The sequence below is a fragment of the Capsicum annuum genome, chromosome 6 (genome assembly GCF_002878395.1).
Source record: "Capsicum annuum cultivar UCD-10X-F1 chromosome 6, UCD10Xv1.1, whole genome shotgun sequence".
In the NCBI taxonomy this organism is placed as follows: Eukaryota; Viridiplantae; Streptophyta; class Magnoliopsida; order Solanales; family Solanaceae; genus Capsicum; species Capsicum annuum.
Window position 1 is genome coordinate 200,074,596 of NC_061116.1, and position 15,060 is coordinate 200,089,655.

The window sequence follows — 15,060 nt, forward strand, 5'->3', positions numbered from 1 at the left end:
TGTCTCATTAACGTACCCGCAGCCCCTTGCTTGCCTTCGCTTTTATGCTAATATATTTGTTGACAAATATTGCATTGCACCTCAGTATATGATATACGTTCAAAAAATTGTCATACAATACTAGTTGTTTTACGAACTCTTGGGGCACGGGAAGGACGAAAAGGGAGATTAACCGATTCAGATCTAACGTTAGCATTTCCTACTACGGGCATCTCACTAATATTTTCATCATCTTCGTCTCAAAAGGTGTACCAAGCGATACCAGAGGTGAAGGCACATGGGTATATCTACTACGTGAAGTACCTCTACCGCTAGTAATTCGCTTTTTACTACCATTACTGCTTCCGGGATAAAAAATTTTAATACCTTTAGTAGCGAGGTTTCTTAATTTATCCATAATATAAATTAAACTAAAAAAATTCAAAATACACAAATATAATAAAATTAAATATTCAACAATTAATACAATAAATAAAAATTAAACATAAGAGATGAAACGACAATATCAAATTTTGAAAGTATCCGAAGGTTGCGACTTTAGAAACTTCCACTCGTCCTTTGTAATCGTAAAATTAAAAAATTAAAATGAGCACTTTAGGAAATCAAATATATTGAATATTTGAGAATTGAGAATTGAGATTTGAGAGAGAATGAGATTTGAGAGAGTGAAAAATTGTGTGAAAAATGATTTGAAGGTGTAGGGTTTTATAGAATTTTTTTTGGGATTAAAAAATTATTTTAAATGAATTTTTTTTTAATAAATGGGCTCAAACTAGCCGTTTGGACTCAAAAACGACTATATAGCCGTTGGGCCAACAGTTAGTTTGGCCCAACTATCAAAAAAAAAAAAAAAAAAACTTATCCGGGTCGGGTTAATCGAGCCCAACCAAAAAATTTAACCGGCCCGGGACCCGGTACCCTACAGCCCATGGGCTAATCGGACCGAGTCAAATTGGGCTGATTTTATTAAGTGGGTCGGTTCGGGCCGGATTGGGTCGGGTCAATCCGGCCCATTTAATAGGTTTAGTTCAACCCTTAAGCAAATATTTTATTTGTTTGAATAATAAACATGAATACAATAATTAAATTTAACATCTTTTGAACATGTGAAAATGGAGAACTTATTTGATTAATTATATAGTATTTGTAGATATCTAAGATACAAATAAGGTAGGTGAAATCAATTAACAATCTCTTAAATTGCTTTAATATTTTCAGTAGGCCGATAATTAGTGCTTGTTAATCAATAAAATTGGCAACTTGACTTGGCTCCATCATAAAAGTCACTTAATCCCTCTTTTTGATCAAATAGCCGGTATATATCCTTTTTCCACCGCTCCAAATATAACCATGCTCTTTCTCACATAGACTATGAATTGAATTTAACAATAGCTGTAAATTGAAATTGTAGGAATAGAAGATTATAATGGTGAATTACTTTCCCAATATATATAACTTCTATGTTGTAACGATACTTATTAAAGCAAATACATATTCTTGGGTCTCTCTCTCAAGTCATATTGTTGCTCGAGCTTTTGTTATTTTCTCTATACGCATAGAAATTGTCGATGAAAGTACAGTAAGGTGAGAACATAAAAAACGAAATTTGAATGGCTTTTGTAAGGAAAGATTTTTGTTTTTTAGTTATAGTCAATATTACGTTAAAGCCTACTTTATTATTTTTGGAGTTTTTGGGTTGTCCTCTTACAATTAGGAATGATTAGCTTTTTTTAGATGGTGGAAAATGCATTCTATTTTTGTAAGGAGGGGTTTTCTTTTTTATTTTTTAATATAGTCAATAATTAATATCTCTAAAATAATAGGAATAAGATGAATAGACGATTTTGTTTAAAACGGAGACTTTTAATGAAAGCAAAAAGTTTAAATAATTTTTTTAAGATTTCACACTTTTAATATATTATAGATATAGATATAGATATAGATATAGATTATAGATTATAGATTATAGATTATAGATATAGATGAAGTCATTTAATTAATTAGACCACGGAAAAAACGTATCCAAAGTCTATTATATTTAACAACTAGAAAATTAATTCCATTCGACATTTCGACTATCAAGTTAATAAAAATATGTACGAAGAATTTTTTGGATTAAAAGTAGCAATATTAAACATAAATAAACTGCTTGACGTGTAAGACCCTCTAGTTCAATTTAGAAAATATTATTGTCTAGTCAATTAGTTGAAAATTAATTTGCCCGTTGTAGATTAATATTTCATAAAACTGTTGTAGATTTAATCTTTTTCGTGCTTAATAGACCTTGGACTCAAAGTGGCAGACTAAACTTTTGCTTACCTAACTCATCTAAATTCATAACTTTTTAAGCGTAATATAAATACATATGTAAAAATCAAATAAACGTTCAAATAACAACTATTAGACGTTAACTAATAATATCAATAAATAGTACAATGAATCCAATGTTGAGAATTTTAAAAGTTAAATCAACTAAATTTAAATTTTGAATCCGCGTTCATCAACTATGTAGTTTCGTTGGTCTAGTTGATTAGATGACTTGACTCAATATTTTCTTCATTAGTACTTATTAAATAACTTGAGAAATTTCTTGTTCCTACTTTCCCAGCTCTTTCTTTTTTCTCCTTCCAAGTCAATGTATTTGCTTGCGTTGTAGTATCTCTACACACCCTCAAAATTCATATAAATACTCCCAAGGCATTGAGCTTGTAATTCAAGTTTCAAAAAAAAAAAAAAAAAACTCTCAAAATTTTTAGTACGTAATAATTCTTATCAATATGGCAGTAGTACTCTCCAATATCTCCATAAGGTCCATAGTGATTACACTTATGATCTATGCTATTTTCTTGTCTCCCTTGCTACTCTCGTCCTGCGATGCATCTCGAGGTATCAAAATTCATTGCAAACATAGCACAAATAATTGCTAAGTCACTTATCAAACTTGAAAATTTATGTGACGACATAATACGAATTCATGAATCTAAGCAGAGAACAATAGATGTATACGTACAAATTGCTATTAAATTCTACATCCGTTTTTAAATGTTAGTTCACGTATGTGTATTTTTCTATATGCAGCACTCAAGGCGAACAAGTTTCCCGTTGCATGTATTCAGAACTGTGTGGGGTGTTGTGATCCACCACCACCGGGTACCTGCTGCACCCGCTGTGGTTGTTGAAGTTTGATCTTCTTTACATATCAGAATTATAGAACAATAAGTTTGATCTGCAATTGGTGTGTCTTTGAGTCATATATATACGTACATGTTATACAATAAAGAAGGAACTTATTGGTTTCTTTAGGTTTATTATAGGAGTATTATGTGTACCTTGTGGGAAACAATCTTTGTAACGTACTGATAAAAAAAAACTTCTGAGAAGGAAAACCTATTTAGTCTTATCTCTTCTGGTTGAATTGTTTATACAAATCTATTTGATTAAAATGAGAAATTCAGATCATAGAAAAATACTAAAAATTACACAAATACACAACTTATGTTTTCAATATTACAAAAAATCCTAACTCCTTACACATATTACAAAAATCCCAACATATACACAGAAATACTATGTATATGTCGGCTATATTATGTATATTAATAGTGAAAGAGAGTAAAATAATTTAAAAAGTGGAAAAAAGTGTAATTAATTGATATTTATGCTATTTATACAGCATGCAACAAAACCAGCAAAGGAACTAAAAAAACTTACAGGCACCTGGTATATACACCAAACCAATACATGCATGCATGTCATGGGTTTGAATTTAAAGTTCATGTTACTTAACCATGATTAATCAACATGTATTTTACTTAATTTAATTACATAACCATGGTAAAAAATATTAGTTTGATGTATACACCAGGTGCGTGTAAGTTTTTACGGAGAGGAGCTCAATTTAACTTCTTCTGATAGTAGTAACGGGGTAAAACTTACACGCACCCGGTGTATACACCAAGCCAATACATGCATGCCATGTGTTTGAATTTAAAGTTCATGTTACTTAACCATGATTAATCAACATGTATTTTACTTAATTTAATTACATAACCATGATAAAAACATTAGTTTGGTGTATATACCGGGTGGCTGTAAGTTTTTTACCGAAATAATAATAGTCTATAAGTAACATTCTTCTAATCTAATTTTCTTTTTCTACGTCCATTGATCTAATTGAAATTCTAAATCAATTACAAATCGGTAGAACTCAATGAAGCATATTGGGTGGGTGGGGGTTGATTCTGTTTATTACTTAAATTGTTTTTTATGTTCATTTTGATAGCAATGTGACTTTAATTAGGTCAACATACTGTGGCCGAAGATCGATATTCATATTTGTTGGCGAGTCCGTTGAATAAAAATTGACTAATAAAAGAAATTATTTGTACTTCTTTTTTAATATTTCTACATGTGTAATGTGTATTTATGATACAATTAAGACATGTTTTTGAAAAGTTGAAGTAATAATACTATAATATACGAGTATATTTTGTCAAAGTTAAACAAATTATGGTTACCGATTATCATACCGCAAAATACCGAAATCAAATGTCAAAATATCGAACCATACCAAATTAATATGGTATGGTAATGGTATAATATTTTTAAAAATCGAACCAAAATTATCGTATCAAATTTTCAAATACCGTATCATACCATACCATGTCCACCCCTACTAGTACTGCATACAAGAAGTGGAAGCAGATTAATGCGAAAGCAGAGTTCATTCTAAAGAGGTCTATCTCCTCCAATTTGTTTGACAATATTATAAGGTGTAATTCAGCTCATGAAATTTGGAGGACCATCGATCAGTTGTTTAATAAGAAGAATGAAGTCCTGGTACAAATTTTAGAATGATTGGCGAACACCACTCAAGGTAATCTTTCTATTGCCGAATACTTTTTAAAGATTAAGAACTTATGTTCTGAGTTTTCTTTATTGAATACGGACGAGGCTATCTATGAAGCACGAATAAAAAGAATTATCATTCGTGGTTTGAAACCAGAATATATTTTTTTTGTGACATTAATTCAGGGCTGGGCTAAGCAACCGTCCCTGGAGGAATTTGAGAATTTATTGTCGTTACAGGAGTTACTAGCCAAACAATTGGCTGGTGAATTTGTCAAAGAAAGGAAAGAAAATGCTCTTGTAGCTGACAAGAGAAACGTTAAAGAAAAGGAAAAGATCTGTCTCACTCTCGATTCGCATGTGGTAGCAAAAGATCTATCTTACTCTCGATTCGCATGTGGTTCAAGATCACCTGGAAAGAAGGAAGAGTTTTAACAATTATAAAAATCCTCTCAAATGTTATCGGTGTGGCAAAGCAGGACATATAAGAAGATATTGTTGAGCCACGGAGAGCAACATGATTCATACTGAAAAAGTTATTGAAGAATAAGAAGGCTGGGAAAGATGCTTAGAAGCTGAGAGTCGAGCAATAAATGCCTTGGCTTTCATAAATTTGGAAAGAGAATATATCGGTGTAATACAATCTATCATATGGAGAAGGAAGACACAGATAAGAAGTAAGGGATACTGAAGATGTTCAGACTAGAGTATAATGTAACACCCCGTATTCAAGTACGTGTATTGGTGTATTCAAGTACGTGTATTGATTTTATTTATATGGAATTAATTATTTTATTATTATTTTATTTATATCAAAATTTGCCCGTCGATTATTCCATACGAAGGTTATTAAATAAGTTTTCCAACGATATAAAGATTTTCAAAAACGGATAGGTTTCGGATATAATCGATCACGCTCGAAACTATAAAATGGTGGCCGGGATATTTGGGAATAGTAAATGTGCAGGAAAATTTCCTGCACACAAACTACTGAGGTCAGTCGAATTTTTGGGTCAACTTCAAACGATCATAACTCCCTTAATATAATAAAATGGGAGAGCTGGGACCTATGAAAAGAAAGATCTTTGAGTCTTCTTTCCAATGCAATTAGTTTCATCCAAATCTAACGTCTGAGTAAGGAGTTATACTCGTTTTACTTCAGCTTATCAAAACAGATTTTTAGGGTCAACTTCAAACGACCATAACTCCTTGTACAGGACGAACTGGGTGGCCTACTTTATATGAAATGAAATCCCTTTGAATTATCCTTCCAACGATACCAATTTCACCCAAATCCGATATCGAAGCAAAGATTTATGGTCGATCTACTTTATCTTATCAAAACAGTCCACCAAAGGACAGATTTGACATTATTTAAATTTTAAAGGCATTTTGGTCATTTTCTATTATATTATGGACGAGAATATGTGTATATATACAGGTATATGAGTTCAAAAACTCATTTTATCATCAATCATTGAGAAAGAACAAACCCTAGTCAAATTTGACCTTTAAATTACTTTTGATTCAACCGTAGAAATTCCAAAGTAATCCGATAATTGCGTTTGTCATCTCGAGAGCTTCGAACGACACCTATTATTTGTGCAAACAGAATTGCATAATCAAGAGGTGAATTCTAAGGTATGAATATTATTTGCCTTTGTTCTTTTCCATAGGTATATGTGTGATAGAGGATTATATGTATTGATTGTTATTGAAAGGTGATGGAAATAAGGTTATGGACTATTTTGCATGGTTTGGTTGTATTGAATTGTGGAAGGTGGATATGGTAATTGAGTTATGAAAGGTGGATATGGTAATTGAGTTATGGAAGGTGGATATGGTGATTTACTATTGAATTGATGATTATTTATGTCTATGGCTCAATTTGGTTTAATGGATTGGTTGGAAGGATAAATGAATCCAAACTTGATATTGGAGGATATTGTATGAATATGCATGGCATGTGAATGTAATTGGAGTATAAGAGGGTTAAAGTGCCACTCTTTATGGTGTAATTAAGGCTTACTACTTAACCACTAGTTTGGTGAATTCAATTAATTAAGTTGTGATATTTGGTTGCTAATACTAGATTGTTATATACGTTCATTGTAGATAAGTAATTCGAAAAAACGGGAAGTCCATTTGGGACTAGTATTAAATGTTGATAATCAGGTATGTAAAGCATACTCTATACCATATCTTTGGCATGAAAGTAAACAATTGTTCTATTAAGAAACTTTCTAAAGTTATTCAATAACATGTGATCCATAATGGTTTTGTATGATGTCCTACGTTACCAATGAACTTGTTTCCACCCTACAAGATGTCAAGACATTCCAATACTTACTTGTTTTTCAAATCTTACATGTATATTGCACTAACGAATGTCAGAAGGTATCCGGTTACTCAAACAAGATCCATGTGCTATTAATGACTCCAAAATGTTTCATTGATATACCAATAAGTTCCTACTTCATTGTCATGGCATTGATGACTCCAAAACACTTCATTGATGTGCCAATGAGTTCTTACTTTATTGCTATTACATTGATGGTCTATTTATATGTCTCTTATTGATGTATCATTGTTTTAAAGTATCAAAAATGTGGTGGCGACCGAAATAACAATCTCAAAGATTAGTTGAACTAAGTGATGGAAGTTCTCTCTTATTGGGTGGTATCCTAGGGGCATAAACCTATCATGGGTCGATCCCTATTTATATGTTTATGGGTGGTATCCCAGTGGCATAAGCCTATCATGGGTCGATCCCAGTTGATATGTAATGAAGGCGGCCTAATGGTCACAGTACAGTACAGTAATGATTACAAAGATGATAAGAGCGAAGGTAAAGTGATTGAATAAATATAATGTACAGGTTGTCACAAGTTCTAGTAAGTGTGGTCCACTCTTATTATGATTTATTCACTTGTTTCTGATTTCTATTGAGCTCCTATATCATATGTGATTATCTACAGCTTTCATACTCAGTACATATTTCGTACTGACGTCCCCCACGAGGGACCTGCATTTCATGCTACAGGCACATGTACATCAGCTCATACACCGCACAAGTAGGATCCAGGATATCCAGTCACTTTTGGTATTGTATAGAAGTTAGTTATATGGCGAGATGTATCCCGACCTTAGTTAAACTCTGTGTATTGTCTAGAGGCTTTGTAGACCTAATGTACAGTCAAGGTGATGTTTTGTTAATAGACGTGATGGCTCCAACAGCCAAGTATTGTATATACATATATATGTGTGCTCGAGCTTATCCAGGTGATTATTTTCTTTTATATGCGACATGATGTTGTCCGAATTTTGGGTTGTCATAGAGGTATGCATGGAAAGTATAAGATTATGAGCTGGTTCTCCCGGGCCTCCTCGATTACGGGTGCCAGTCCGCCCCAATAGGATTTGAGGTGTGACATATAAATAGGAAAGTGTCTTGTACATTTGTAACCATCCAAAAAGCAAATCCAATACAAAGCAAATAAAGTAGTCTTCTTCTATACCAAGCTATCTTATTCAATTTGTCCCTTCTACTTTCATAGCTTCCTCTTCTTTAGTTGAATCTTCCGATCTTAGTTAACGATCTTGGGCTAGCAGAAGGCCTCTCCAACTACACCTTTCTTCTGCTATTCTCTACATATATATATAATTGATATAAGATAGAGAAATTTATCTTTAATTTACTCACTCACTCGAACAAGCTTAACCAAATAAAACTAAAACTTCTATTGATAATTACACAAATGATGTATTATGCATATTACTACGTAAAAATAACATAAATTCCAACCTTATTAGAATTATTTACACTCTCTCCCATTTCCTTAATTACTTTACTCTCTCTCCCGATTCATATACATAATAAGACCGACATATGCATAGAAACTTTTGTATATGACAAGGCCGGCATATGCATAACAAGGCCGATTCATATACATAACAAGTATGACAAAACCGAAATATACATAACAAGGCCGACATATACATAACAAAGCCGATTCATATACCTAACAAGCCGACATATACATAGAAAGCTGTGTATATGTATTTTAGAGAAAAATGGTATTTTTGTAATATGTTTGGAGAGATGAGATTTTTTGTAATAAGTGAAACTTAAGTTGTGGATTTGTGTAATTTTTAGTATTACTATTATATATTTAGTCTTGAATCTTTTGGGACTAATAAAGCAATGACTTCAATGGTTTTACCATAAAGCTGGCCCGCTATCACCATATTTAATTGAAATTTCTTGAAGTTGAATTAAAACCATCAAGACCTATATGCACTCCGAGATTTAATTAATTAATCATCAAAGTCATTCGACTAAGATAAGAATATAAACTGTTACCATCCTATTCAAATTTCTTGAAGTTGAATCAAGACCAACACCACCTATGCAGGAGACGTGACTAGATAATGTAACCTGAGATTAAGAATAATAATTTGGGATTTCCCATCTGAAGAAGTTAATTTTTTAATTCTCCTTTGGTATAAAGTAGACTTGACAAGTTTAGTATGAGAAGAAATAATTTTCTAACATGATGATGATTGTATCTTCCTTGTAAACATATCTAAGAATTTTTGAATGTCAAGCTTGGTTTACTACTCATCATCGATATATGTAAATTTTATCACAACAATCCAAAATTGTTGCCACACCCGTGTCACATTCTCCAATATGCACTACTTTTGGAGTTTCCAACACGGCATGGACATTTTTAAATAGTCGAGCAACACAGCACATAACAGAAATAATGTAAGGGCAGCCACAGCCCATAGGTCAAATGATACTTAGCACAAATTGCATTAATGGATCCTGCAAACTGAAATGGACTGAACAATGCATTTCAATCAGATGATTTTACAGAGGGTTGGCTCCTTGTCATCCACATGAAGAAAGAGTAAAGTTTGCCTTTCTGTCATTATTAAGAGTATCAAGCATTCATTTAAGTACTACTACTTTGACAATGACGTTCGAGTCAAAAAAATTGGATTAAACGTAAGGATGTGTATGTTACTTTCTTGTATTCGGTATGTAAGCAAAAAATAACATCCTAAAAGCATATATATATATATATAATCATGACAAAATACTAAGAGAGGAGTAGGACTAGGGGTGTGGAGTGCTGGGAATGAGGCTATGGAGGTGGGTGAAGATGAGGTGTGTTGGAGCTTGGGGACGACGTGATCAGTGTAGAATGCCACTTGTGAAATTTGCTTTCCCTACTTCTACTGTGGAAATCATTTTCCTTATTTTCAAGGAGCTTGTTTTACTAGAAAAAAGCTTTCCAAAAATTTTGACCAACGAACGTAGGAAAATTGGAAAACATCTACAAATGTTTTCATCCACACCGAACACACCTCTGAAAAAGCAACACCAGAAGCTGCATAGGAAATCAAACATTGAATCCAATGTAACACACATGTATACTCTTGTGTTCTGTTTCCTTTTGCTAATAAAAATTTCATAACTATAACTTCAATGGAAGAAGCTGCACTAGTTTTTATATTTGTAGGACTACATACAGTAAACAACTGAAGTAATCATGTTGCAATATGTTGATTCCCCTCGTTGAAGGATCACTCAACTATAGAACCTATGCTACCTCTATTAATAAAGAGGGGCAACAAAAACTGGTATAGTCTTGCATACTTTTGCAGTAGTTAGAAGAAACTAACTGATGCTGATCTCTTGCGAACTGGTGCTTTAGAGCGAGATCCTTTCAAAACTTCTGCATATTTCGCCAGCTCAGATTTCTGGACATTTTCTGGGTCATGAGTATTTCTTTTTTCTTGAGACGATTCAGCGAGATTGTTTGAGATATAATCTAATGAGCCCACATCACTATATCTCCTCTTATGTGCCAAAGAGTTTTTGCTTTCTCCTTTATCGCTCCTAGAACCTTGATAAAATGAATGGAAATCCACAGTTTGTTTGGATGAACCCTGAGATGGAGTTCTTGATCTGCTTTGGCGCCTACTAGCTCCAGTATCTGTGACAGCCGTATCTGAATTGTACTCGGAAGAATAACTCGAGCGTCTTACTGCATCATCTTCTGTACTGTGAACCATTTCCGGAGGACTCTGACTATGATGATGGTTTTTTCCCCTTATTAATTTCATAAGCTTACCAAAGAATTTGTGTTTGTTTGAAGCGTCAGACTTATGGCCTGAAGAATTATCAATAGAAGTATCATATAACTCACCCGAGTCCGTAAGATGGGATGGTTGGGAAGATAACCAGTCAGAATCAATATCCAAATCATGGATCCCTCTATCCCCTTGGCCTTCTTTATCTGCATATTCAAGAATTAGTTGCTTGGCTTTGTTCTCAGACTTGGGGCTTAACGTTTTACTGAGATCCCTTGCGGTTGTTTTGCCTGGGACAGGCTGATAGTTCCTCAGCTCATACCGCAGGCAAGCATTTACCCATCGAAGATAGACTAGTTCCTCAGCATCACTGAAGCGACCTGCTTGAAGCTGCTCGACTTCCTTTACTAAATCTTCATTTTGCTTTACTAAATCTTCATTTTGCTTTCTCAGTTCTTTCAGTACTTCTGTCTGTGTGAGAAAATAGGTCAACACAAACACGTGAAACAAAACAAAGTTGAAAACAGAAGTTGACGAATAGAAGACTTACTTCATCATTCCCCAGAGCAGTAATGGCAATCATCTGAACAGATTCTAGTCTACCAGCCAGTGTCGAGTTTTCTTCTTTTAACCTTTGGTTAGATTTCCTCAACTCATTAGCCTCAATTGACAAGTCATTCAGTTTTTGGAGCTTTAACTGAACATCTGATTCAGTTTCAACTGGATTCTTCTCCTTGTCCTCCAGCTTCAGAACTCTTTCTTTAAGGGATAAAAGCTGTTCCTTGTTGCGATCAGCACCCAACCTGCGCTTCTCTTTTAGCTGCTTTATTTTCAATTTCGCAGCTTCAAGTTCTGAGACAACACGTGCAGATTCAGCCACTTGAGCCTCTAATCTCATCTTCTCTGCCTTCAAAGACTCGATCTTTAGACCCAAATGCTTGGCCTCCACATTGTTTATCCTTAGGCGATTTTGAAGCTCCGCGATGGCCTTTACTTGCTCCTTGTGGCCATAATACTCGAGCAGTTGGATCTCACGAGTTCTCTCCCTTTCTTTAAGAGTTTTAACAATATTATTCAGGTTCTCTATCTCTTGCTCACGGACATCTCTTCCGACAATTTTGTTTTCCTTAGATGAATCTGCATCCTGCAGTGGCGTTTCAACATCCTTACATGGTGAAAAACTAGCCTTTGGAGACGAACCGAAGTCCTTTACAAGTTCATTGAACTCTGGCAGAAGAAGATCATCTCTATCTTCATCAGACCTACAATTTGCAGATAGACCATTTATAGAACTCTCAATAATGCTTTTTGGTACAGGGACGTTCTCCTGTAATAAAATCACAGAAGTAATTAGCTCACAAGCAGGACAGCCGATCAACAATCTGTTAATACGGAAGCATTCAAGACAATCATTCAATTGTTTTCCTCCCATCACAACTTCTATTTTGGTCAATTCACAACTATGCACATCCAAAGCATAATTAGAGCGAAAATGAGATGGGAAGAAACAACACAAGGAAAAAAAAGATCATCCTTACGAGCAATTAAACAATTCAAAGTTAAAAGAACCAACCATGAGCATTACATTCACAAGTGTTTTCTTCTACCATATATAAAACAAATGAAAATCAGATGCAACTAGATAGTAGGAGTTATATTGCAATGGCCCAAACTCAACTAAGACAAATCATAATGGCTGAAAAATGTGATCATGCTTGAAACTTATAGGAATATACCAATAACAACAACAAGAAAAACAACATATGCAGTGTAGTCCCACAAAGTGTTGTCTAGGAAGGGAAGAGTGTACACAAAACTTACCTCTACTGTATAGGAAGCTCTACCAACTATAATTAATCATTTCCAGTTTCTAATTTAACACCTATCAAAGCAATCTATTTCAAACTACATATACATATACATATACATATACATATATATATATATATATATATAAAAAAAAAATCAATCAAAGAGTTGTTCTTTCAATTCCAACAATATTTTAGCTTAAAACCTAAAAATTAGGTAACAAGTAAAAATCAAGAAAATCAAAACAAGATTCACAAGTCTTATAAAATGAACTTACAAATCTCCATGGAAATTCGGAAACTGAATTCCCGGAGGCAGGTTTTGTCTGATCATCATTTTGCAGCTCTCCTTTTTTACCACCTGTAACTCAACCCAAAAAAATAAAATGGAATTTAGAAACGAAAGTTAGGAAAAGAAGAATTAACCTAAATAACCTTCCACACTGATTAAACTAACAATAGCAGAAGGAGGATGTATAATATATTTATGATCACTGTATATATGCTAAGTAAACAGTAAATCTGCCGGGCTATTTGTGCGAAGATCCCAACAAGCAACAAAGGAGGAGAAAACAACGGAACAAAAAAGGTCCCATTTTTGTATATTACGAAGTTGAGGGGTTAACCTGAATTGGAGGGCTTGATTTTTTTGGTTCTGAAAAAAGTAAAGAGAATTCCACCAAGTGAGATAGCTAAAGCAACCCCAAATTTGAAGATTATAGGTCTTATATCCCTATTGTTTCTCACCATCCTCTGCTAACAGTAAATGCAAAATCCAAGAATTTTCTCTCTTCTTCATCAGCCATCTATAATCCCCCAAAATCACAAAAGAAAAACAAATCAAAAGGGAACAAGCAAGATCCCTTGTTAAAGAGTTGGATTTGGTTGAACCTTTGTAAAAAAAGATGAGGAATCTTGGCAAAATAGTAGTGTACAGTACAAGTTTATGGGCATCCAAGTTGAAGAATCAAAAGGGGGCGAATCGAGTGAATTTGATGTGGGATTTGTTTTGTTCTGTTACAGTTTGTGTTTGAGTTTGTCCGACTCAAGTACACGCAAACTGCAAATGGACGGACTACTTTCAAATTTCATTTACAAAATATTCTATTCTTTCTTGTGCTGTTTTTATTCATAGTAAAATTTCTTGAGGGAAAAAAACACTAGGCTACCAGCACTAAAACACTATGTTGTTTGGATTAATGTTGTTAGCACTCTACATAAATGTCGTTAAATACATGTTGAATTTTTTAAAAATAAAATATATTTTAAAAAATCTGATATAATATTACATGTCGAATTTTTAAAAAATAATATGTTTTAAAAAATCTGATATAATATTTTTATAAAATTCAAATAATATGTCACTTAAACAAATGACAATGAATTAAAACTAAGTCCAAACAACTTAGCTGAAACATGTCAATGAGGCAATGAAGTAGAACCAATCTGGTCCCGATTCGTCTTTTGTTGTCTTTTTCATCGAACCATGAATATATACAAAAATTAAGTTGTCTTAAGTCAGGTGGAGTACGATTAGCATTGTGCCGTCAGCTTCTTGACTTTATGCATTTGATTGACTTTCATATAGACTCAAAATTATTGTTATTATACGTACCTTATGTTTCCATCACAATTTGGATCTAACTCTTTATACTTGGAGTTCTTGAGTAGGGTAGGAGATTATTAATTAGATGCTTTAAATACATAAATGAATTTTTCACATTTTTTATGCTTAGCTGACGTTTGACTATAAATATTTAAATATTTAAGAAAAGTTAGATTTACATGAAATTTGTATTGAAGTTTCAAAATTTATTTGATTATAATTTTTGGAACATATTTCACTATTTTTCCTTTTTTTTAAAAAAAAAACATGAATTATTAACTCACTCATAAGGTGGACGGAAAATTATTATTTTATATTGAATTAGATAATACATTATTCTAAAATTACAACACAATATTTTAATAAAAAATATTAATAACACAATTATTGGCTACTACAACTCATCAAATTATAATTAGTTACAATCATCCATCAGTGACAACAATAAACACTAATAATGGTAATAACTAATTATTCTTTAATTTTTCTGCACTCTAGGAACAATTTTTTAATGACGAGCATGTATTTTCAGATAAGATAATTTAAAAGAGATAGAAATTAATTTGAGTCATAAATAGATGAACCTTTTTATAAAATATAAAAGTTTGCTATGAAATTTTCTTAAAAAAAAAAAATCAACACCTATAGTTTGACCCAAAAATATGGTTTAGAAGATTTTGGGATCTTTTGGAT

The 15,060-nt window shown here is 33.0% G+C and overlaps 1 protein-coding gene and 1 long non-coding RNA gene across 3 annotated transcripts; one reads left to right on the forward strand and one right to left on the reverse strand.

Moving 5' to 3' along the window:
* The first annotated feature begins 2,662 nt into the window (after nucleotides 1–2,662).
* On the forward strand, nucleotides 2,663–3,398 carry LOC124899317. Its single transcript, XR_007056651.1, has 2 exons — nucleotides 2,663–2,886; nucleotides 3,079–3,398. It is a non-coding gene; the product is annotated as an uncharacterized LOC124899317 (long non-coding RNA).
* Nucleotides 3,399–10,227: 6,829 nt separating this feature from the next.
* Nucleotides 10,228–13,963, reverse strand: LOC107876101 (protein CHUP1, chloroplastic). 2 transcript variants are annotated; one of them, XM_016723103.2, is made up of 4 exons: nucleotides 13,388–13,963; nucleotides 13,040–13,122; nucleotides 11,504–12,280; nucleotides 10,228–11,424 (listed from the first exon to the last, which is right to left on the reverse strand). In XM_016723103.2, the coding sequence occupies exons 1-4, from the start codon at nucleotides 13,509–13,511 to the stop codon at nucleotides 10,528–10,530; spliced, it is 1,881 nt and encodes a 626-aa protein (XP_016578589.1). In that variant the 5' UTR covers nucleotides 13,512–13,963; the 3' UTR covers nucleotides 10,228–10,527. The 2 variants fall into 2 exon arrangements, with proteins under 2 accessions (XP_016578589.1, XP_047269704.1); XM_047413748.1 differs by having other exon boundaries at nucleotides 11,504–12,215; nucleotides 13,388–13,448.
* Nucleotides 13,964–15,060: the final 1,097 nt, after the last annotated feature.